Source organism: Crinia signifera, chromosome 3 (assembly GCF_055691185.1).
Source record: "Crinia signifera chromosome 3, ASM5569118v1, whole genome shotgun sequence".
In the NCBI taxonomy this organism is placed as follows: Eukaryota; Metazoa; Chordata; class Amphibia; order Anura; family Myobatrachidae; genus Crinia; species Crinia signifera.
In genome coordinates this window covers 1,078,367-1,103,728 of record NC_139219.1, presented here as the reverse complement: position 1 = coordinate 1,103,728, position 25,362 = coordinate 1,078,367, and the positions used below count along the sequence as shown (strand labels likewise).

At 47.4% G+C, this 25,362-nt stretch overlaps 2 protein-coding genes across 3 annotated transcripts in view; one reads left to right on the top strand and one right to left on the bottom strand.

Moving 5' to 3' along the window:
- IARS2 (isoleucyl-tRNA synthetase 2, mitochondrial) overlaps positions 1-17,527 on the top strand; it is a 152,241-nt gene extending 134,714 nt beyond the window's left edge. Inside the window, exons 21-23 of the mRNA XM_083175133.1 lie at positions 4,400-4,590; positions 8,143-8,287; positions 16,650-17,527. Of these exons, the coding sequence (XP_083031259.1) occupies positions 4,400-4,590; positions 8,143-8,287; positions 16,650-16,801 (488 nt within the window). The 3' untranslated portion in view covers positions 16,802-17,527. The remainder of the gene's footprint in view (positions 1-4,399; positions 4,591-8,142; positions 8,288-16,649) is intronic.
- Positions 17,528-20,740: 3,213 nt separating this feature from the next.
- Positions 20,741-25,362, bottom strand: part of RAB3GAP2 (RAB3 GTPase activating non-catalytic protein subunit 2) — a 270,922-nt gene continuing 266,300 nt past the window's right edge. For both annotated transcript variants that reach the window (XM_083175131.1, XM_083175132.1), the window contains exons 33-35: positions 23,939-24,154; positions 23,707-23,865; positions 20,741-21,836 (exon numbers count right to left, since the gene is read on the bottom strand). In XM_083175131.1, coding sequence (XP_083031257.1) covers positions 21,687-21,836; positions 23,707-23,865; positions 23,939-24,154 — 525 coding nt within the window. In that variant the 3' untranslated portion in view covers positions 20,741-21,686. The remainder of the gene's footprint in view (positions 21,837-23,706; positions 23,866-23,938; positions 24,155-25,362) is intronic.

Sequence of the window (25,362 nt, the reverse complement as noted above, 5' to 3'; positions counted from 1 at the left end):
GCAGATATGAGGGTAATGAGCAGAATTATGCAGATGTGTGTGGATAATGAGCAGCATCATGCAGATGTGCGTGGATAATGAGCAGCATTATACAGATGTGTGTGGATAATGAGCAGCATTATGCAGATGTGTGTGGATAATGAGCAGCATTATGCAGATGTCTTTGGATAATTAGCAGCATTATGCAGATGTGTGTGGATAATGAGCAGCATCATGCAGATATGAGGATAATGAGCAGAATTATGCAGATGTGTGTGGATAATGAGCAGAATTATGCAGATGTGTGTGGATAATGAGCAGCATTATGCAGATGTGCGTGGATAATGAGCAGCATTATGCAGATGTGTGTGGATAATGAGCAGCATTATGCAGATGTGCGTGGATAATGAGCAGCATCATGCAGATGTGCGTGGATAATGAGCAGCATCATGCAGATATGAGGATAATGAGCAGCATTATGCAGATGTGTGTGGATAATGAGCAGCATTATGCAGATGTGCGTGGATAATGAGCAGCATTATACAGATGTGTGTGGATAATGAGCAGCATTATGCAGATGTGTGTGGGTAATGAGCAGCATTATGCAGATGTCTTTGGATAATTAGCAGCATTATGCAGATGTGTGTGGATAATGAGCAGCATCATGCAGATATGAGGATAATGAGCAGAATTATGCAGATGTGTGTGGATAATGTGCAGCATTATACAGATGTGTGTGGATAATGAGCAGCATTATGCAGATTTGTGTGGATAATGAGCAGCATCATGCAGATATGAGGATAATGAGCAGCATTATGCAGATGTGTGTGGATAATGAGCAGCATTATGCAGATGTGTGTGGATAATGAGCAGCATTATGCAGATGTGCGTGGATAATGAGCAGCATTATGCAGATGTGTGTGGATAATGAGCAGCATTATGCAGATGTGTGTGGATAATGAGCAGCATCATGCAGATATGAGGGTAATGAGCAGAATTATGCAGATGTGTGTGGATAATGAGCAGCATCATGCAGATGTGCGTGGATAATGAGCAGCATTATACAGATGTGTGTGGATAATGAGCAGCATTATGCAGATGTGTGTGGATAATGAGCAGCATTATGCAGATGTCTTTGGATAATTAGCAGCATTATGCAGATGTGTGTGGATAATGAGCAGCATCATGCAGATATGAGGATAATGAGCAGAATTATGCAGATGTGTGTGGATAATGAGCAGAATTATGCAGATGTGTGTGGATAATGAGCAGCATTATGCAGATGTGTGTGGGATAATGAGCAGCATTATGCAGATGTGTGTGTGGATAATGAGCAACATGCAGATGTGTGTGGATAATGAGCAGCATTATGCAGATGTGCGTGGATAATGAGCAGCATTATGCAGATGTGTGTGGATAATGAGCAGCATTATGCAGATGTGTGTGGATAATGAGCAGCATCATGCAGATATGAGGATAATGAGCAGCATTATGCAGATGTGTGTGGATAATGAGCAGCATCATGCAGATGTGCGTGGATAATGAGCAGCATCATGCAGATGTGCGTGGATAATGAGCAGCATTATGCAGATGTGTGTGGATAATGAGCAGCATTATGCAGATGTGTGTGGATAATGAGCAGCATTATGCAGATGTGTGTGGATAATGAGCAGCATTATGCAGATGTGTGTGGATAATGAGCAGCATCATGCAGATATGAGGATAATGAGCAGAATTATGCAGATGTGTGTGGATAATGAGCAGCATCATGCAGATATGAGGATAATGAGCAGAATTATGCAGATGTGTGTGGATAATGAGCAGCATTATGCAGATGTGCGTGGATAATGAGCAGCATTATGCAGATGTGCGTGGATAATGAGCAGCATTATGCAGATGTGTGTGGATAATGAGCAGCATTATGCAGATGTCTTTGGATAATGAGCAGCATTATGCAGATGTGTGTGGATAATGAGCAGCATCATGCAGATATGAGGATAATGAGCAGAATCATGCAGATGTGTGTGGATAATGAGCAGCATTATGCAGATGTGTGTGGATAATGAGCAGCATTATGCAGATGTGTGTGGGATAATGAGCAGCATTATGCAGATGTGTGTGGGATAATGAGCAGCATTATGCAGATGTGTGGGATAATGAGCAGCATTATGCAGATGTGTGTGGATAATGAGCAGCATTATGCAGATGTGTGTGGATAATGAGCAGCATTATGCAGATGTGTGTGATAATGAGCAGCATTATGCAGATGTGTGTGGATAATGAGCAGCATTATGCAGATGTGTGTGGATAATGAGCAGCATTATGCAGATGTGTGTGGGATAATGAGCAGCATTATGCAGATGTGTGTGGGATAATGAGCAGCATTATGCAGATGTGTGTGGATAATGAGCAGCATTATGCAGATGTGTGTGGATAATGAGCAGCATCATGCAGATGTGTGTGGATAATGAGCAGCATTATGCAGATGTGTGTGGGATAATGAGCAGCATTATGCAGATGTGTGTGGATAATGAGCAGCATCATGCAGATGTGCGTGGATAATGAGCAGCATCATGCAGATGTGTGTGGATAATGAGCAGCATCATGCAGATGTGTGTGGATAATGAGCAGCATCATGCAGATATGAGGATAATGAGCAGAATTATGCAGATGTGCGTGGATAATGAGCAGCATTATGCAGATGTGCGTGGATAATGAGCAGCATTATGCAGATGTGTGTGGATAATGAGCAGCATCATGCAGATATGAGGATAATGAGCAGAATTATGCAGATGTGTGTGAATAATGAGCAGCATCATGCAGATATGAGGATAATGAGCAGAATTATGCAGATGTGCGTGGATAATGAGCAGCATTATGCAGATGTGCGTGGATAATGAGCAGCATTATGCAGATGTGTGTGGATAATGAGCAGCATTATGCAGATGTGCGTGGATAATGAGCAGCATGATGCAGATGTGTGTGGATAATGAGCAGCATCATGCAGATGTGTGTGGATAATGAGCAGCATCATGCAGATATGAGGATAATGAGCAGCATTATGCAGATGTGTGTGGATAATGAGCAGCATTATACAGATGTGCGTGGATAATGAGCAGCATTATACAGATGTGCGTGGATAATGAGCAGCATTATGCAGATGTGCGTGGATAATGAGCAGCATTATACAGATGTGCGTGGATAATGAGCAGCATTATACAGATGTGCGTGGATAATGAGCAGCATTATGCAGATGTGTGTGGATAATGAGCAGCATTATGCAGATGTCTTTGGATAATTAGCAGCATCATGCAGATGTGTGTGGATAATGAGCAGCATCATGCAGATGTGTGTGATAATGAGCAGCATCATACAGATGTGTGTGGATAATGAGCAGCATCATGCAGATGTGTGTGGATAATGAGCAGCATTATGCAGATGTGTGTGGGATAATGAGCAGCATTATGCAGATGTGTGTGGGATAATGAGCAGCATTATGCAGATGTGTGTGGGATAATGAGCAGCATTATGCAGATGTGTGTGGATAATGAGCAGCATTATGCAGATGTGTGTGGATAATGAGCAGCATTATGCAGATGTGTGTGGATAATGAGCAGCATTATGCAGATGTGTGTGGATAATGAGCAGCATTATGCAGATGTGTGTGCATAATGAGCAGCATTATGCAGATGTGTGTGGATAATGAGCAGCATTATGCAGATGTGTGTGGATAATGAGCAGCATTATGCAGATGTGTGTGGATAATGAGCAGCATTATGCAGATGTGTGTGATAATGAGCAGCATTATGCAGATGTGTGTGGATAATGAGCAGCATTATGCAGATGTGCGTGGATAATGAGCAGCATTATGCAGATGTGTGTGGATAATGAGCAGCATTATGCAGATGTGTGTGGATAATGAGCAGCATTATGCAGATGTGTGTGGATAATGAGCAGCATTATGCAGATGTGTGTGATAATGAGCAGCATTATGCAGATGTGTGTGATAATGAGCAGCATTATGCAGATGTGTGTGATAATGAGCAGCATTATGCAGATGTGTGTGGATAATGAGCAGCATTATGCAGATGTGTGTGGATAATGAGCCGTTTGTATTATGCAGATGTGTGTGTGGATAATGAGCCGTTTGTATTATGCAGATGTGTGTGTGGATAATGAGCAGCATTATGCAGATGTGTGTGTGGATAATGAGCAGCATGATGCAGATGTGTGTGTGGATAATGAGCAGCATGATGCAGATGTGTGTGTGGATAATGAGCAGCATGATGCAGATGTGTGTGTGGATAATGAGCAGCATGATGCAGATGTGTGTGTGGATAATGAGCAGCATTATGCAGATGTGTGTGGATAATGAGCATTTCATATAAGGCTGTTACTGCAGTGTCCTCCGTCTCTGCAGATAGCGAGAGTGTTTTCCTCAGCGGCTGGATAACGTCTAATTCCATGTGGAAGAAGCCAGGCCTGGTGGAGGCTGTGGAGGCCGCCTGCTCAATAAGAGACATCTTCCTTGGAGCAGTCCCTGGGAGGAACGCTGCAGAGTATGAGCTCAGTGTTGTCATTGAGCCTGGCCTGCTGTTTGAGTTGATGGAGGTAAGTGGGTACAAAGCGCTGAGCGATCTGGAACACCGGCATATATGTTGTACTCCTTTCTGCATTTACTGTGGGAATTATGCACATTTACATCATACTGTAAGTAAATAAAGCGTTTAGCAACCAAGCCAATTCTATGGTTGGGATATCACTTATGTTCCTGGCATTTGGCTAAATGAGGACTATAAAATATACACATTGCTTGAGTTCCCGACAGTGGTTTTATTGTACCCTGAGTCTGTAAGCGATCTGCTATTTCCAGTGCACATGGATGCAGTAGTGATGTCAGCGTCTGCTAGGTCCAGTGTACATGGATGCAGTCGTGATGTCATCATCTGCTAGGTCCAGTGTACATGGATGCAGTAGTGATGTTAGCGTATGCTAGGTCCAGTGTACATGGATGCAGTAGTGATGTCAGCTTCTGCTAGGTCCAGTGCACATGGATGCAGTAGTGATGTCGGCTTCTGTTAGGTCCAGTGCACATGAATGCAGTAGTGATGTCAGCGTCTGCTTGGTCCAGTGCACATGGATGCAGTAGTGATGTCAGCGTCTGCTAGGTCCAGTGTACATGGATGCAGTAGTGATGTCAGCGTATGCTTGGTCCAGTGCACATGGATGCAGTAGTGATGTCATTGTCTGCTATGTCCAGTGCACATGGATGCAGTAGTGATGTCAGCGTATGCTAGGTCCAGTGCACATGGATGCAGTAGTGATGTCAGCTTCTGCTAGGTCCAGTGCACATGGATGCAGTATTGATGTCGGCTTCTGTTAGGTCCAGTGCACATGGATGCAGTAGTGATGTCGGCTTCTGTTAGATCCAGTGCACATGGATGCAGTAGTGATGTCGGCTTCTGCTAGGTCCAGTGCACATGGATGCAGTAGTGATGTCAGCGTCTGTTAGGTCCAGTGCACATGGATGCAGTATTGAAGTCGGCTTCTGTTAGGTCCAGTGCACATGGATGCAGTAGTGATGTCATTGTCTGCTAGGTCCAGTGCACATGGATGCAGTAGTGAAGTCGGCTTCTGTTAGGTCCAGTGCACATGGATGCAGTAGTGATGTCAGCGTCTGCTAGGTGCAGTGCACATGGATGCAGTAGTGATGTCAGCGTCTGCTATGTCCAGTGCACATGGATGCAGCAGTGATGTCAGCTTCTGCCATTCCCAGTGCACATGGATGCAGTAGTGATGTCATCGTCTGCTAGGTCCAGTGCACATGGATGCAGTAGTGATGTCGGCTTATGTTAGGTCCAGTGCACATGGATGCAGTAGTGATGTTCGCGTATGCTAGGTCCAGTGTACATGGATGCAGTAGTGATGTCAGCTTCTGCTAGGTCCAGTGCACATGGATGCAGTAGTGATGTCAGCTTCTGCTAGGTCCAGTGCACATGGATGCAGTAGTGATGTCAGCGTCTGCTTGGTCCAGTGCACATGGATGCAGTACTGATGTCAGCGTCTGCTAGGTCCAGTGTACATGGATGCAGTAGTGATGTCAGCGTATGCTTGGTCCAGTGCACATGGATGCAGTAGTGATGTCATCGTCTGCTATGTCCAGTGCACATGGATGCAGTAGTGATGTCAGCTTCTGCTAGGTCCAGTGCACATGGATGCAGTATTGATGTCGGCTTCTGTTAGGTCCAGTGCACATGGATGCAGTAGTGATGTCGGCTTCTGCTAGGTCCAGTGCATATGGATGCAGTAGTGATGTCGGCTTCTGTTAGGTCCAGTGCACATGGATGCAGTAGTGATGTCGGCTTCTGCTAGGTCCAGTGCACATGGATGCAGTAGTGATGTCGGCTTCTGTTAGGTCCAGTGCACATGGATGCAGTAGTGATGTCGGCTTCTGCTAGGTCCAGTGCACATGGATGCAGTAGTGATGTCGGCTTCTGTTAGGTCCAGTGCACATGGATGCAGTAGTGATGTCGGCTTCTGTTAGGTCCAGTGCACATGGATGCAGTAGTGATGTCGGCTTCTGCTAGGTCCAGTGCACATGGATGCAGTAGTGATGTCAGCGTCTGTTAGGTCCAGTGCACATGGATGCAGTAGTGAAGTCGGCTTCTGTTAGGTCCAGTGCACATGGATGCAGTAGTGATGTCATTGTCTGCTAGGTCCAGTGCACATGGATGCAGTAGTGAAGTCGGCTTCTGTTAGGTCCAGTGCACATGGATGCAGTAGTGATGTCAGCGTCTGCTAGGTGCAGTGCACATGGATGCAGTAGTGATGTCAGCGTCTGCTATGTCCAGTGCACATGGATGCAGCAGTGATGTCAGCTTCTGCCATTCCCAGTGCACATGGATGCAGTAGTGATGTCATCGTCTGCTAGGTCCAGTGCACATGGATGCAGTAGTGATGTCGGCTTATGTTCGGTCCAGTGCACATGGATGCAGTAGTGATGTCGGCTTCTGTTAGGACCAGTGCACATGGATGCAGTAGTGATGTCGGCATCTGCTAGGTCCAGTGCACATGGATGCAGTAGTGATGTCAGTGTCTGCTAGGTGCAGTGCACATGGATGCAGTAGTGATGTCAGCGTCTGCTATGTCCAGTGCACATGGAGGCAGTAGTGATGTCGGCTTCTGTTAGGTCCAGTGCACATGGATGCAGTAGTGATGTCAGCGTCTGTTAGGTCCAGTGCACATGGATGCAGTAGTGATGTCGGCTTCTGTTAGGTCCAGTGCACATGGATGCAGTAGTGATGTCGGCTTCTGCTAGGTCCAGTGCACATGGATGCAGTAGTGATGTCGGCTTCTGTTAGGTCCAGTGCACATGGATGCAGCAGTGATGTCGGCTTCTGCTAGGTCCAGTGCACATGGATGCAGTAGTGATTTCGGCTTCTGCTAGGTCCAGTGCACATGGATGCAGTAGTGATGTCAGCTTCTGTTAGGTCCAGTGCACATGGATGCAGTAGTGATGTCGGCTTCTGTTAGGTCCAGTGCACATGGATGCAGTAGTGATGTCGGCTTCTGCTAGGTCCAGTGCACATGGATGCAGTAGTGATGTCGGCTTCTGTTAGGTCCAGTGCACATGGATGCAGTAGTGATGTCGGCTTCTGTTAGGTCCAGTGCACATGGATGCAGTAGTGATGTCGGCTTCTGCTAGGTCCAGTGCACATGGATGCAGTATTGCTGTCAGCATCTGCTAGGTCCAGTGCATATGATTGCAATGGTGATGTCAGCGTCTGCTAGGTGCAGTGCACATGGATGCAGTAGTGATGTCAGGGTCTGCTAGGTCCAGTGCACATGGATGCAGTAGTGATGTCAGCGTCTGCTAGGTCCAGTGCACATGGATGCAGTAGTGATGTCAGCGTCTGCTAGGTGCAGTGCACATGGATGCAGTAGTGATGTCAGCGTCTGCTAGGTGCAGTGCACATGGATGCAGTAGTGATGTCAGCGTCTGCTAGGTCCAGTGCACATGGATGCAGCAGTGATGTCAGTCTGCCAGGTCCAGTGCATATGATTGCTATGGTGATGTCGGCTTCTGCCATTACCAGTGCACATAGATACAGTAGTGAATCTGTCAGGGGACTTGTGTACTCTGAATGTTGATCTGTCTTTCAGACTCTGCAGGCAGACGAGACATCCAGCACCTCTCAGTTGAATGAAGTATTAATGGCGTCTCAGACCAAACTAGTGACCAAGCTACCATTGGATCTATCAGCAGAGGCCATGGTTCTGAAAGGCTCATTTCTTATCAACTTGGAAGGTAAGCAAAATCATCTATGACTTGTCAGGGTGAGCCTGTAACTTGGGAAGAAAATGGAGCGGTTCGCTATCAGCAGCTGCTGGCACTGGGTTGTCAAACCCAAACAAAATGAGAAATGTGCCAGCGCTGGCTGTACCAATATATAGACAAGACGGTTCTCAGTTAAATAAAACTATTTAATGTTAACACAAACAAGTGTAAAAAAGTGAATACATATAAAAAGATATGTCTTAATGACACATATAGGGTGATGAGCATAACAAGATAGATCCCAGGTGTCTTGAATATGTATTGGGGAGCTCCATATAAAATGGCTGGTTTTAGATGATTATTGATTGATTATGATTATTGATATGGTGATGTATATTACCATCCGATGCTTTCTGCTGAGCAATCATTCACTAAGCTCAACGCGTTTCCCCGGATGTTCTCTGTCTGGCTTCCTCATATACATCACCATATCGATAATGAACAGATGTAGGTAGATAGAGATCAGTCACACAGTCTTGCCCAATATCGTGTCCTCACTTAGTCCCTTATTCAGATCTGAGCTCAGTACAAATTTGTTTGGAAAATAGGCAAAACCATGTGCACTGCAGGTGGGGCAGATGTAACATATGCAGAGAGAGTTAGATTTTGGAGAGTTATTTTGTTTCTGTGCAGGGTAAATACTGGCTGCATTATTTTAACACTGCAATTGAGATTTCAGTTTCAGCACACCCCACCCAAATTTAACTCTCTCTACACGTTACATCTGCCCCACCTGCAGTGCACATGGTTTTGCCCATTTTCCAAACAAATTTGTACTGAGCTCAGATCTGAATAAGGCCCTTATTGTATATAGGAGGCGGTATAAGGAGCAGACTGCGCTGAGTGATGTGACACTTGTATACTGTGTGTGACTGAGGCTGTATCTGGAGCAGGCTGTGCTTTGTAATGTGACCTCTATACCACATGTGAATGAGGCCGTATACGGAGCAGACGTTATTGAGTAATGTGGTATGTGCCACCTGTATACTGAGTGTGACTGAGGCTGTATATGGAGCTGAGTGATGTGACACTTGTATACTGTGTGTGAATGAGGCTGTATACGGAGCAGACGTTATTGAGTAATGTGGTATGTGCCACCTGTATCAGAGTGTGATAGAGGTTGTATACGGAGCAGACTGTGCTGAGTAATGTTATATGTGACACCTGTATACTGCATGTGACTGAGGCTGTATATGGAGCTGAGTGATGTGATGCCTGTATAGTGGAGTTATATCTCTGTGTGTGGCAATGTCTGACTGATGTGAAGTTATATCTTTCGGTGTGTGGCAATGTCTGGCTGATCTGGAGTTATATTTCTTGGTGTGTGGCAATATCTGTCTGTTTGGGAATTATATTATTCCTTCATCCACTAGGTGTTACTAGAGTTACACTGGGCAATAGAAGGCGACCACAGGGAGCATGGGCACTTTAAATATAAATTAGTTTGACCAACTCCTCCCCTTCTACTTTCTCTCCCAGTCTTAGGGCTATTTCACGCGCTCCGGCTCCTGCCGGACGGCAAAATCCTGCACGGCCAGGAAGCCGCACCGCACACAGCAGTTAATGGACACAAATGTGTCCATTCACACGGGACGGCCACGGCCTGGCCGCCGGGTTGCAGCCGGATCCCACCACTGGAAGGGACGGCTGCCGGGCTGTGGCCATCCCCTCCATCGAAAACTACTGTGTGCGGCACAGCTTCCTGGCTGGAGCCGGATCGTGTGAAATAGCCCTTAGATTGTGTCCAAAGGGAGAAGGTCACACTTTGGCTTATTCCTGGGCATTTTTGTAATTAGGCAAAACAGCAAATATTGCCATGAGGACAGGAAGATGCTGCTAGTTGCTGCTACTATCTGACTGCGACGTGGGAGCTCCCGGAGGGAACCGACTGCAGCTACGGCTTGCGCTCGGCTCCCTGGCTGCATAAACCACTGTCTCTGGAAATGCAATGGGCACTGCTCATCGAGGCGTGCGCCACAATCCTCCCCTAGCCTCACAGCTGGCAGCACTGTGAGTATACCCTGACCTCCCTGTTGGCTAGCGGAGGTCAGGGCTTAAAATGACCGTGGTAGCAGAGGGTTTTTTACAAATCTGGCGCCATTGAAGACGGAGCTGCTGGGCGGGGGGCGGAGTTACCACATGGTGCTCACAGCAGCCCCAGCTATCTTCAGCGTGTCTGCGGCGGACATTTTCTCTGTACTTGGCGCCGTCTGACAAGCTGCTGGAGGCTCCTTGTTTGCGGCTGTATGCTCCTGCAAGGCTACAGCTTGGTGATCCTTTCCTCTCCTGGTGACCGTCCTGCTACAGCTTTACCCAATCTGTGAGTTACAGTGGGGGATTAGAGTTAGGTGAAGACAGCTGTTTAGGCCCTGTGGCGGCTCTTTTTATTTCACTGTCTCTCCTATCCAGTGTTGTTATCTGGCTGATTTATACCTACTCTCCCTTTGTGTGTGGTAGTGTGTAGTTATTACCTGTGTGCCTTATTATTGTAAATAATCATCACAGGGGGAAACTCCAAGAGAGTAGTGCTGGTAAAAAGTGCAAGGCCTCTAAAGGTGCCCACACACTAGAGAGATCTGCGATCTTAAGATGTGCACATAAATTAGCCTTGAAATCTTCTGTCCGTCCTGCACAAAAGATTTCAGGCAAGCGCATATCTTTACCAAAGATTTCTTTTAAGAGCCCATATGTATTCCTCTGGATCTTTTGCTAAATCTTCTGATCTTTCATGCAGCATATAAGATCAGAAGATTTAGCAAAAGAACCACGGGAGCGAGTATCCTACCGATATTGTCCGATTTTCGACCGATTTATCGCAAATCGGTCAATCGGCAAAAAAAATCTTTCTTGTGTGTGGGCACCTTAAGGGTATGTTACTTTGTGATAAATGCTCAGTTAACCCCCCTCTGGTACAGGCCCCTGTGCATACCCCTGCTTGGGCATCCCAGTTTACAGATCTCATGTCCCGCTTATCCTCTGAGCTTACTGCTTCCCAAAAGGATAGGGAAACATCTAGAAGCCAGCAGAGTGATTTAGCCTCTGCTGTGGAAGGTCTGGCTCCAGGACCGGCCGAGGGCCCAAGGCCATCCTCTTCAAAGACATTAAACCCCCCCTTTTACAAAGGAAAAGGTTGCTTCCACAGACTATGGAATTAGATGACTGACGATATGCCAGAGCTTGAGGAGGATGATGTATTGGCCTTTGTCCCACAAGAGCCTGAACAAGCCTCTCAGGGCTTTAAGGATTTAATTGATATGGTAAAGATTGCTTGTAATATAACTGACGGAGCGGATGCTCCTGTTCGCCCTTCTCTTTTTGGGAAGAAACAAAAGCAATCTTCCACTTTTCTTCCGGTGGGGCAATTGGATGACCAGGTGGTACAGGTCTGGAATCATCCTGACAGAAAATTTCAGACAAACCCTAACCCTACATCCTTTACAGCCCGAGGGCAGGAAAAAGGTGGAGGTTCCACGGATGGTCGACTCCTCGATTCTACGACTGTCTAAGAAGACTATCCTTCCGGTCCAAGGTGCCACTACCCTAACGGACACCTCGGACCGCAAGTTAGATCCTTATTTTTTTCAGCTGCTGGCATTTACAGCGTCCGGCCCAAGTCGGATGCTAGGTTAATGAGGCCATGGTGGTCTGGGCCTCACAAATTTCAACAGAAATACGTGAGGGTTCTGACCCTTCTTCTATTGTTCAACTGGCTGAACATATCCAGGAGGCCTCTGCATTTTTGATGGAGGCTTCTTCGGTCATTTGTATAGTAGCAGCAAGGATTTCTGCGCTCTCCATATTGGCTTGCTTAGCTCTTTGGCTATGCCAATGGCAAGCAGAATCTGAGTCTAAAGCCCTGTACACATGCTTCGATTGTTCCCGATTTTCGATTTGATTTTGCTTATAGAAGCAAAATCGAATCCTAAACTAAATCTAATGGTTTTTGTATCACTTTCGATCTACATTCGATCCGAGGCGCGCTCCCGTTTTCACAAAATCGAACAGAAAAATCTACTGTGCAGCCAAGGAAATATCGAATTCCATCTAGTAAATTGAATGTGTACAATGTACCATGAATGTATATCGAATTTGATATCTAATGCAAAAGTACAGATCTAATGCCAAAGTGAATGGAAAGATCTAATGCCAGATCTAATAGAAAATCGAATCTAACATCGAATCGAAAGCAAATCGATGTGTGTGTACAGGGCTTGGCAGAGCAGTTGAGGCCTTGGCCTTTACTGGGGATGTCCTGTTTGGGCCTGAGCTTGACAAATGGATATCCCAAGCGACAGGAGTTATGTCTCACTTTCTTACTTCTGCAACACCGCCACCTCCTCGTTGAACTCCACAGGGGCCTTTCTTTCGGTCCTTTTGCCCTCCAAGTAGATTCAGAGGATGTTCCAGGGGACGGTGCACAAACACACTCCAAGCTGGGAGCTCGGCTACGGAACTTCAGTCACGTCTGGCTTCAGTCTTGTCAGGACTCATGGGTTAAGGGATCTCATCCCTAGGCTACAAGATTCACTTTCGCCTGCCTCCCCCAAACAGGTTCTTCAAGATCGGTTTGCCAGTTTCTCCAGAAAGGGGGCAACATCTGTTGTCCGCAATTTCAAAACTGTGATTCCAGTTCCGGAGGATCAGCGTACTCAGGGATACTATTCCAGTGTTTTTCTCATGCCAAAGCCGGACGGCTCGGTACGGCCCATTCTGAATTTAAAGGATTTGAACCCATACTTACAGTCGGACAAATTCAAGATGGAATACCTGCAGTCGGTGATACATGGGTTGGAACAGGGAGAGTCACTGGTATCTCTCGATTTCAGGGATGCGTACTTGCACATCGCTATTTGGCCCCCTCATCAAGCTTTTCTCCGATTTGCGGTACAGAATCATCACTGGCAGTTCCAGGCCTTGCTGTTCGGCCTCGGATCTTCTCCAAGGTCATGGCGGTGATGATGGAGGTACTCCACACTCAAGGTGTAACGATAATCCCTTATTTGTACGACCTCTTGTTGAAGAGTCTCTCAAGGTAGACCTTAATGCTTAATATTCTTCTCACTCAGAAAACCCTCATAACTCATGGGTGGATTCTGAACTTTGCAAAATCACAGCTTCAACCAACTCCTATTTCTAGGAATGATTCTGGACACTGTCCAGATGAGGGTGTTTCTGCAAACAGACAAGATCCAGTCCTTGCAGGCCTTGGTCAGGCTGGTTCTTCGTCTGCGGCAGGTGTTAGTACATCTCTGTTCCAGACTTCTGGGGAAAATGGTGGCCACATTCGAAGCAATTCAATATTGTTGTTTCCACTCTCGACCGTTTCATATGTCCCTCCTTCATCAGTGGTCAGGGTCACACTTATATCTTCAACAGATGGTGACTCTATCTCGAGCGCGCATTTCTCTACTGTGGTGGCTCAACACTGCTAACCTACAAAAGGACAGGAGATTTGCGATTGGACACTCCTCACCACGGATGCCAGTCTCTGGGGTTTGGGAGCAGTCACCCTGGACCACCAGTTTCTGGGCTTATGGACGAGGCAGGAAGCCCTTCTCTCAATAAATGTTCTGGAGCTCAGAGCAGTTTATTATGCCCTCCTTCAAGAGAGACGGCTTCTTCAGGGCAGGGCTATTCGCGTCCAGTCTGACAACTCCACGGCCGTCGCTTACATCAACAAACAGGGCAGCACTCGCAGCCGGGCTGATATGAAGGAGGTGAGCCAGATCCTACTTTGGTCACAGACTCATGATCAGGCCCTGTCGGCCATTTTTATACCCGGAGTAGACAATTGGGAGGCCTACATCAGGGAGAATGTTGTCTCCAGGATGTATATCAGGGAGAATGGTGTCTCCATCCTCCATCAGGTATTTCAGAATTTGGTACGGTGGTAGACCGGATGACGTCCCAACACAATTTTTAGCTTCCCACATACTTTGATCGGATTCTGGATCCACAGGCTGTGGGGTGGATGCTTTTCCCTCCGTTTTCATTGATTCCTCGGGTGCTTCAACACATACGGAGAGGGGAGGGGGGGTGGTAGCTGTCCTGGTCGCCCAATCTGACAGTACTGCTGATCAACGAGCCGTGGCCTTTACCTCTTCAGGATGACCATGACCTTCTCAGGCAAGGACATTGCGTCTTCCCAGACTTAGGACGTCTTCATTTGATGGCGTGGCTGCTGAGAAGTCCATCTTAAGGCGAGCAGGTATTCCTAGAACGGTGATACCTACCATGATGTGGGCCAGAAAGGAGGTCACTTTAAGACACATAAGACCTCCAAATGCGGTAATAGTGTCCTGGTTTGAGAGTCGTGAAGTTTCCACCACCCTGTTTAAGAAGGCTACACTCCTCCTGTTCTTGCAGGCGGGTCTGGCTTCTGGTTTGGAGCGGAGTTCTTTGAAGGTTCAAGTCTGTGCTTTCCATCTTTTTTTCAAAAAAGATTGGCTTTTCTTCCAGAAGTGCAGACATTTTTTCAGGGGGTATTGCATTTGCAACCACCACTTCGCCCTCCTTGACCTAGATTTGGTCCTCCGTTTTTTACAGTCTTCTGCATTTGAGCCTTTGGAGGAGGTAGACCTTTACTTGGAAGGTCTTTCTCATGTTGGCACTGGCCACGGCCAGGCGTGGCTCTGAACTTGGGGACCTTTCTTGTTGCTCCCCCCTTCCTACAGTTTCATTCTGACAGAGCAGAGCTCCGTACTAGCCTGATGTTTCTTTTAAAGATAGTTTCTACCTTCCACATTAACCAACCCATTGTGGTCCCGGCATTCTCAGAAGATTCTCTGGAAGCAAGATCATTAGATGTGGTCAGGGTTCTGTGCATCTATGTATCTCGCACGGCCCCTATTCGAAAATCAGATGTCTTGTTTGTCATCTATGACCCAGTACGTTGTGGTTGGCCAGCACTTTCTAGGTGGATTTGCCTGACCATTCGTCAGGCTTATGTTGCCAATTCTCAGACACCTTCTACTGCCATTGCGGTGCACTCAACTAGATCAGTGGGTCCCTCATGGATGGCTGCCCATGTGATTTCTTTTCAACAGCTCTGCCGAGCGGCAGCGTGGTCAGGTCATCAGATCTTTGTCCATTGTTACAGGTTTGATACCTTTGCTGCGCCAGATTCTCAGTTTGGCCACTCAGTGTTAAGGGGTTCTCAGCACTCCCGCCCATTTTGGGAGCTCTGGGACATCCCCACTGTAACTCCAGTGACACCTGGTGGATGAAGGAGAAAAAGGGATTTTGTTCTTACCGTAAATCCTTTTTTCCGAGTCCACAGGTGTCACTGGACGCCTGCCTCAGCGCTGTTCTCTACCACCAGTTAAAGGTTTAGGTTCCTATCCGCTAATCTTGGAGTTTCCCTGGTCAGGGTTCACATTTATTAATCGTTATGAAACATTGTCAGACTGACTCTGTATGTTTCTTGTTGGTCAGTGTTGTTTTTTCTCACTGTATCACTTTCTACTATTAACCCCTTGGGTGGTAGGTTTTGCTGGGGCAGGACAAACCTACTAGGGCAGGTTTGTCCTGCCCCAGCAAAACCAACCACAGTGGGAAGCCCCCCTCCCTCACCTCTGCTCCACCGCTAGTGTCTCCGCTGCGTTAGCCGCCGGCCTGTCACATTCAGCAGTGACGTCGGCGGCAGGCTGGGGCATGTTCGTGGCGGCTCGGGAGGACTCGGGTGCCTGAGCGCTCCCGAGCCGCCCCTAGCCTGCTGACAACGTCACTGCTACTAAAGGTATAGCGGGGGGAGCGGTGTTAGAAGAGTTTCGGCGTGTGATCGCCGGATCACAGGTGATGGAGGGTTGGGGGGGTGATTGTGGCGGGGGGGCTCTAGAGGTGGTGCACACCTGGACACCACTGGCGCGCACCTATTTCATATTTGTGGTATGCCTTGAAATTTTCTGGGACAGCCCGCTGCGGCAGCGCAGCTGAGCCGGGAAAATTTCCGGGCATACCACTCAAGGGGTTAAGTATTGAATGTTGTTGTGGTTAACCTCATCTTCGGAAGTGTGTTCTCTTCCAGCTCTCTCCGGGCACAATCTTTAGGACTGCCTGGGAGGGGAAGTAGAAGGGGAGGAGTTGGCCACACTAATTTATATTTAAAGTGCCCATGCTCCCTGTGGTCGCCTTCTGTTCCCCAGTGTAACTCCAGTGACACCTGTGGACTCGGAGAATAGGATTTACGGTAAGCAGACGGCAATGTCTGACTGATGAGGGGGTTAGATCTCACAGTGTGCGGCTGAATACGAGCTATAACATATGTTCTCCCTAGTGCTCATTTCATAGGCTGTATCTAGTCTGTTACATAAACCTGACTTTATTTACTTAGGTGGGGACATCTGTGAGGACGAGAAGTATACAGTTGTAATTCAGCCATGTACCAAAGAGCGCTGCCCACGCTGCCGCAAATACACTTCACAGTCCTCGCTAACACCGTGTCCACGCTGCCTGGATGTCATCGCTGGGAAATGGAGACAGTAGTCTATGGAGGTGTCCGTGGGTCAGGGGACATTTACCTGGAGAACTAGTAACTTTGTGGCCTTTGTGTACAGGACACTGATGCCGGCATCAATCTCTGCTTTCCGCCATTTCTGGAAACGAGTGCATTGGAACAGATGCAAAACATACCAGATATTTTATACTTTTCATCCTAAAGTCGACTAGGAAATAATATATAAGAATATGTCTGGTTGCTATGGGCAACACCCCATTTCTCCTAACCACCAATTTCCCAATATGTTCCTCAGCGAGTGTAGTTATGCTCCCTATATTTTCCTGTGCAAATATATCTGAGGAAAGAATAACGTAGAACAGTGGATGCTGCTACAATGCTCAGAGACAGCAGCTGGATGATTGTTCCTGGACAGACAATATTCACTTACCCTAAAGTCAGGTTTACAGCTGTGGGGCAGATAACAGACCTTCTGTCCCCCACCCTGTGGGTAACTCAGCAGAAGAACCACCTTAACCAGTGCAGGATAATCACCAGCAGAGAGGACGCTGGGTGGACTGACGTGTCCGGAGCAGTAACTGCTTTGTGTTCCGCTTGGGAAGCAGGAGACGTATTGTACATAACAGAAATATGTCACAACAAACATTGTATATTTTATATGGTGTGAAGAAATTCATTGTAACTATGGATTTTGAGCTTGGAATATTATTTAATTGAAGTCAGGGTTTTAAAGAAATAAATCTGTTTAATAGGAATTGTTTGGGTGTAAATATCACTTGCTCAAGTCTGTGTCCTACCCATGTTACCCTGAACGCCTGTCATTGCAGAAATGATGGGGACAATAGGATGGCAGCCATTTTTACTGCGTTGTGCCTATTCACATTAGAGAAATAGTGGGTAAAATGTCCGGTGCGCCTCTAGTGCACAGACTCTACAGTGCTGATGGCATAGTGAAGACACAGAGGAGGCTGTACACATCATCGTCCTCCTTTCTTAAGACACTGACTGCGATTTAGATCCTTACCTATGCACAGGTGGATTATGTACTATGCTGGGTCAGTAATTATCTCACCTGCTTCCACTGAAAGGAATCCTGAAAACACGATCTGTTAAAGGTACTCAAAGCTTGTGGTTGACAACCCTGTCAGAAGAAAGTACTGCAGAAGTGTAATATCCCAGTAAGACCAGTTATTTCGTGTTTGCGTTTAATATAAAACCAGTGACCCAGAACAGAACACCAGGAAAAAAAGGCCAAATCCTGTAATATGCTCCAGCAAAGGATGGCTTATTTCAGCAATGGCTAACCTTGACACTCATTCTGTTGTTGGACTACACATCCCAGCATGCCCTGCATCAGTTTTAGCATGGCCAAATAGTAAAACTGTAGCAGGGCATGCTGGGATGTGTAGTTCAACAACATCTGGAGTGTCAAGGTTAGCCATCATTGGCTTATGAGCATTCAGCGGAATGGGATCATTCGTCAGACTGCATTTAGGTCTACAGTCATTAGGTCGACCCCACTAGGTCGACTGGCAGGAAGGTCGACCTGACTTAAGGTCGACATGGGCCAAGGTCGACATGACTTAAGGTCGAATTTGCATAAAGGTCGACATGAGGAAGGTCGACTGGTCATAAGGTCGACATGGGTTTTTCACTGTTTTTTGAGCCGACATGTGCCGACAGGCGGTATTTCATGCCCTACCATCCACTAGGGCGTGGTGGGAGAATAAAATAGTGTGCCGAGCGCAGCGAGGCACCGTGCCCGAAGCAGCGCAAGCGAGCGATGCGAGGGTCCGATTCTCATTGCCAACTGTGATAAAAAAACAGTGAAAACCCCATGTCGACCTTATGACCAGTCGACCTTCCTCATGTCGACCTTTATGCAAATTCGACCTTAAGTCATGTCGACCTTGGCCCATGTCGACCTTAAGTCAGGTCGACCTTCCTGCCAGTCGACCTAGTGGGGTCGACCTAATGACTGTAGACCTAAATGCAGTCTGACGAATGACCGCATCCCCATTCAGCATGGTTAGAAGATAACTTAGCTATCAACAGGGAGTTTTGAAGAGCCGGTCTAGACGGAGGCAAGTGTTCTGACTAAGAAGGTTCAACCACAGCAGAAGATGGAACAGAGTGTATATAAAGAGGCTGAAGGAGGTGTGCATACCAGATGCATCTCAGCCAATCCGGGGCCACAAGGATCATCTTTCCGCCCTCCCGTTTCACCTTGCGCAGGATCCGAGGGACGAGCGATATCGCCAGAAAGGATGGTCTAGGTTACTGGCAGAGCATCTACTAGGCAGGTTCCTGGGTCTCATTATGAGACCTGTACAAGGGAACCTAGAAATTGTGATGAAACGCCAATTAGTCCACCTCTGGAACGCCCTACCAACATAGAAACATTCAAACCACTTCCTGAGCCCATTCGCTGGTGTGACTTTTTTGGTGGTAAGTCCGCCTCCAAATTCAGGACTACTGGTCTGAGGATTGCCGACAGAGCCGGAATGTTCTTCTCTCTGGCCTCTGTCATGGCACTATGACTGCGCATGTCACAATGGTGATTAATGCAAGCGATTGCTATCGGATTGTACCCGAAGGCCCTGCAGGAACGGCTGAACTAGACAAAGGGCCTTAAACACCGATTTATTGAAAAGCGATTCTCCTGAGGACTGCATAGGCCCTGGACGGAGCAGTGCCAAGTCACCGTTCCCCACCCACGCAAGCTCGCGTCTGTGGTGAGGACTACCCACTCCTGTATCCAGTATGGACGACTTTCCGAACCAGAAGCCATCACGAGGGACAGTCATACCTCCGCAGACAGTACAGTCAGCTGGGTCTGGATGTGCACATGGGACCCTGTCCATTTGGAGGCGTTCCACCACCAGACCTAGGTGATCTGAGCGTTTCCTGAGATTGAGCCATGATAAGCAGGTTGTCTAGATCAGGCATGTCCAACGTTGGCCCTCCAGATGTTATGAAACTACACATCCCAGCATGCTTTGCCACAGTTTTGCTATTACAGAATGCTAAAACTATTTCAAAGCATGCTGGGATGTGTAGTTTCAAAACATCTGGAGGGCCAACGTTGGACATGCCTGGTCTAGATGCATCAGGCTCTTGACCCGCTGCCATCTAAGCGGTCCTGCCATTTAAACATAATTAAAAGCTTAACTGTGTGCCATAATAAGGGGCATTAATGTGTGTAGAACATAAAATGGTGGCAGGAACATAACTGTGTGTGGCATAATATGTAAGAGGCATTACAGTGTGTGGTATTACTACAAGGAGGAATGAGAAATAGTCGGCCTAATTCAGACCTGACTGCTGCTATGCAGATTCCTGTACGGATGTGCGAGGCCAAATAGTGACAAATAAAAATGTATCAATGAATCTATTTGCAGGTTGATTGACAGGAAGCCAGTGTTTGGGGGTGGTAATTGGCCGTTTTCTGGGTGTGATGGGAAAATGCCGGTGTGCACAGGAGTTTTCAGGGAGGATCGGTCTGATAGAGACGCTAAACATCAGAGCTGCGGATGGGTACGCGGTACACAGATTGGGAAAATCGGCTATTTATGGGGTGGTAGAGTGGCAGCGACCGCATCCTCAGGACAACCAGCACTGCAAACCCAAAGAAAAGTTACAAAGAAATACAATATAGTTTAAGGCTGCATAATGCAGTCACCATCTATAAAGGTGCACTGGCTGACTGGGGAGGAGGCGGCGGAGGTGCCGGGGCTGCCAGAGGAAAAAGTTTGGTGCCAGGTCTTACCGTCCGACCCTATGCCCAAACGGTTCAGAGTCAGCCCTGTGTCTCCTATGGAGTGAAAAAAAAAGTGTCCCCTGCTAGCTACACAGCAGCCATGTTGTAGCCTGAGCCAGTATTACTGGAAGTGCTGCCTATCCGGCTACTAGGACTCAGCCCTGACTACAGCGATTCTAGGATAGAATATAGAAATTCACGCATTACGTAAACATTTATGTGACAGTTTATTATTCGCATCTTATACTATTATTGTTAATGCAAAGTTATCTTTTGAAATGAAAGTTCCCCGGTGTTGGGATGGTGAACGGTACGGTTCTAATATTCTATATAGGGGTCAGGCTGGTCCTGCAGTCCATGATGCGCACTGCTAATAAGAGCACTTTGTTCTCTGTATTGGTTAAAGATTTAAGCTCATTTGCCTGATACAGGAGTAATGTCCTGCGCTCTATATACAGGGAGGAGGACTCTCATCCTCCGCTATAGCCGTCCATATAATGTCCTGCTTGTGTCCAGATCTCTATATACAGGGAGGACTCTCATCCTCCGCTATAGCCGTCCATATAATGTCCTACGTGTGTCCAGATCTCTATATACAGGGAGGACTCTCATCCTCCGCTATAGCCGTCCATATAATGTCCTACGTGTGTCCAGATCTCTATATACAGGGAGGAGGACTCTCATCCTCCGCTATAGCCGTCCATATAATGTCCTGCGTGTGTCCAGATCTCTATATACAGGGAGGAGGACTCTCATCCTCCGCTATTACCCTACAGCCGTCTATATAATGTCCTGCGTGTGTCCAGATCTCTATATACAGGGAGGAGGACTCTCATCCTCCGCTATTACCCTACAGCCGTCTATATAATGTCCTGCGTGTGTCCAGATCTCTATATACAGGGAGGAGGACTCTCATCCTCCACTATTACACTACAGCCTTCCATAAAATGTCCTGCTCGTCTCCCACAAACCAGCTGTATAAATAAACGAAATTCTCCATATAACGGGTTCTCTTACACATATTTGCATATTATTCTCTGTCACAGAATATTTCTGATCTATACAAGACAATGATTAGTTACAGATGGATTTCCAGCACAGCCAAGATGGCTTCTGGTATAATACTATAGAAGTCCGCCCATATCAGCCACCGGTCACAATAAAGACATTGCCTCCACGGCCTCAATCAGGTTCAGAGCCAGATTATACTGTCCGTGGTTCTCCGGCAGCAGTTCCACCACTTTATCCACCAGCTTGGCTGTCGTTGGTATTGGCACATCTGTGTTCTGGAGATCTTGTGGATCCTAAAACAGAGAATTTAGTGATTTCCTAGCAGACAGCTAGTACAGTAGTTCATCAGTCTCTAGAGAACGGACCGTGTCCACTAGTTATAGGCCATGGGTGGACCACCAAGTCCCCCTGTGCCCTCCTGCTCTATTTGACTATAGCTGGTTACTCTATTTTGCCGCCTTGTCTATTTTTGTATTAAATGTATTGTTACGTCTGGGTGTGACTAAGCTGCGGGACACAAGCTCAGCCCAAAGTTATACAATTCAGTCTCTACTCCGCACATGTCCATGATCCCTCTGGGGTGTCACACATGGTATAATCCACATTGCAGGATAACGGAATATCTGCAGGCATTAGACCTGGAAAATCAAACAGGGAGTAAATACTGCGGCTAATTACATCCGCCCCAATGCAGCCCTGGCAGAGTACACAGGTGACCATCAATGCTGTACATATGAATCTGATTATTCTCAGAGAGAATGTTAAGGACACAGGTAAAAAATACACTCATAGCATCTATGGTCAGGATTACTGCAATCACTGTGGCTGCCGCGGTCCCTCTCCAGCTCTCCCACCTCACAACATCCTCTAACAGCAATCACTGTGGCTGCCGCGGTCCCTCTCCAGCTCTCACAACAACTTCTAACAGCAATCACTGTGGCTGCCACGGAACCTCTCCAGCTCTCCCACCTCACAACATCCTCTAACAGCAATCACTGTGGCTGCCGCGGTCCCTCTCCAGCTCTCCCACCTCACAGCATCCTCTAACAGCAATCACTGTGGCTGCCGCGGTCTCTCTCCAGCTCTCCCACCTCACAACAAGATCCTCTAATAGCAATCACTGTGGCTGCCGCGGTCCCTCTCCAGCTCTCCCACCTCACAACAACATCCTCTAATAGCAATCACTGTGGCTGCCGCGGTCCCTCTTCAGCACTCCAACCTCACAACAACCTCGAACAGCAAGCACTGTGGCTGCAGCGGTCCCTCTCCAGCTCTCCCACCTCACAACAACATCCTCTAATAGCAATCACTGTGGCTGCCGCGGTCCCTCTCCAGCTCTCCCACCTCACAACAACCACCTCTAACAGCAAGCACTGTGGCTGCAGCGGTCCCTCTCCAGCTCTCCCACCTCACAACAACATCCTCTAATATCAGTCACTGTGGCTGCCGAGGTCCCTCTCCAGCTCTCCCACCTCTAACAGCAAGCACTGTGGCTGCAGCGGTCCCTCTCCAGCTCTCCCACCTCACAACAACATCCTCTAATATCAGTCACTGTGGCTGCCGAGGTCCCTCTCCAGCTCTCCCACCTCACAACAACATCCTCTAATATCAATCACTGTTGCTGCCACGGTCCCTCTCCAGCTCTTCCACTATCTTACCTACGAAGAACATGTAGGTGCAGGTGAAGTATGGGCAACGTGTGACAACAGAGCAGGTAGGTTAAGGACAGGTGACGTGTTTACATAGAAGGTATGTGTAAAGTGAAGGACAGGTGATGTGTGTCAGCAGGACAGGTAGGTGAATAACCAGTGATGTGGTTGGGCAGAACGTAGACACTTGGGGGGTCATGTGGGTGAGAACGTAGACACCTAGGGGGTCATGGGGGTGAGCGTGTACTTGGGGGGTCATTTGGGTGAGAATGCAGACGTTTGGGGGTGAGAACGCAGACACTTGGTGGGTTTGAACGCAGACACTTGGGGGTCGGGGTGAGAACGCAGATACTTGGGGGTCGGGGTGAGAATGCAGATATTTGGGGGGTCATAGGGGTGAGAATGCAGACACTTGGGGGGGGGGGGGGAGATTGTGGACTCTTGGGGGGGTCAGTAATTAAGCATGATAAAAGGACCAACGTCTTTTTTCAACCTTAATTACTATGTTACTCACCATGGCTTTAATCCAGGTGCAGAGTGTAGGTGGCAGCCTGGCAAGCAGCTCCATCCCTTCCTTGGTCTGAGTGTGCAATAACGCATGTGCCAGGCGCTGCCCCGTCAGCACCAGTAACTGTGACGCCAACACGTCTTTGTCCACAACCTGCAGGATGGCCTGACGAGAACACAACGATAAGATGCAACAATCTGCTGACTCCTCGTCTTATTCCTACAGACCGGACACTTACCTCCTCGGCCGTATGGTCAAAGCCGTAGTTATACAGCTCACACACGTAGTGGCGCTGCAGCGTATCTGGGTTTACTTGAAGCTGCGGTGCCAGCTCCACAGAACGTGCCGGCCAGTCCAGCGGCTTCCAGGGAACATCCGCAGCGGCTTCTTGTTTCACTGTAATCTGTGCTTGGAACTGAGCCTGGACGGCCGCGCTGATCAGCTTCATCAGGAACTGCGGCGGAACATGGTGGTCATTAGGGGGACATGCACTGGAGGACCTGGCTTATGTCGACACATGAAATAGCTCAACATTGCGAAGGTCGGCAATGGCAAGGTCGACAGTCAAAAGGTCGACTTTCCAACCCTGTTGACCTTAGCCATGTCGACCTATTGTATATTGCTCTGATCTACGCATGCACGGGTCACAGCAGAGGCCATTGTATAAGATGTATCACTGCTGTGTGTGTCACAACAAGGTGTGTGTGTGTGTGTGTGTCACAACAAGGTGTGTGTGTGTGTGTGTCACAACAAGGTGTGTGTGTATCCGAGTGTGACCGCACACACAAGAGTGGTACTGTATATCTATATATCTAATTATCCATTTATCTATATCTCGATTTATCTATTTATCTATATATCTAATTATCTATATCTATATTTAATTATCCTTCTATATATATCTCTATTTATCTAATTATCCATCTATCTATATCTCTATTTATCTAATTATCCATCTATCTATATCTCTATCTAATTATCCATCTATCTATATCTCTATTTATCTATATAGGGCCCCATACATCAGCAATTAATTGTGACAATCCTCAGATCTGGAGATGATTGTCACAATTAATCTTGTGTGGGCTCCCCCTTTTGGCGATCCTGATCAGAAATTAATAGGGATCGCCAATCAATTGAGAGAGCACTCTCAGCCAATCAGCGGCAGGCCTATCTCTTGAATTTTTTTTTCACGGTCTGCCGCCGCTGTCCGCTCAGCGATTCCCAGACTGCCCACCCTGCACAACACTGCACCCGCAGCCCCTACTCCACACTACACCCACAGCCCGGACCCTTCACATAGATGTGTGGCACACACCTTCGGATCGGACCAACACATTGTGGGTGCTAAAAAGCACCCACGATGTGCTTCTGATGGGTCCGATCTAACAGACTGAACCTGCAGCAGGTTCAGTCTGTAGGGTCCAACCCGATGCGCATGGGAACGCGCATCGGATCAGATGGGGTGTGAAACACATGCGATTTGGGACAATTTCTAGGCCTGATCAGTCTGAATCAAGGGAAATCGTCCCAAATTGGATACATGTATGGGGGCCTTTACCTCATCCAAGCAGCTGTCTTCTACGAAGAACTTCAGTTGCGTCTATGTATTACTGTAGCAGCTCCACCACAAATATGTAAAATGTTAGTAATGTAGAAACT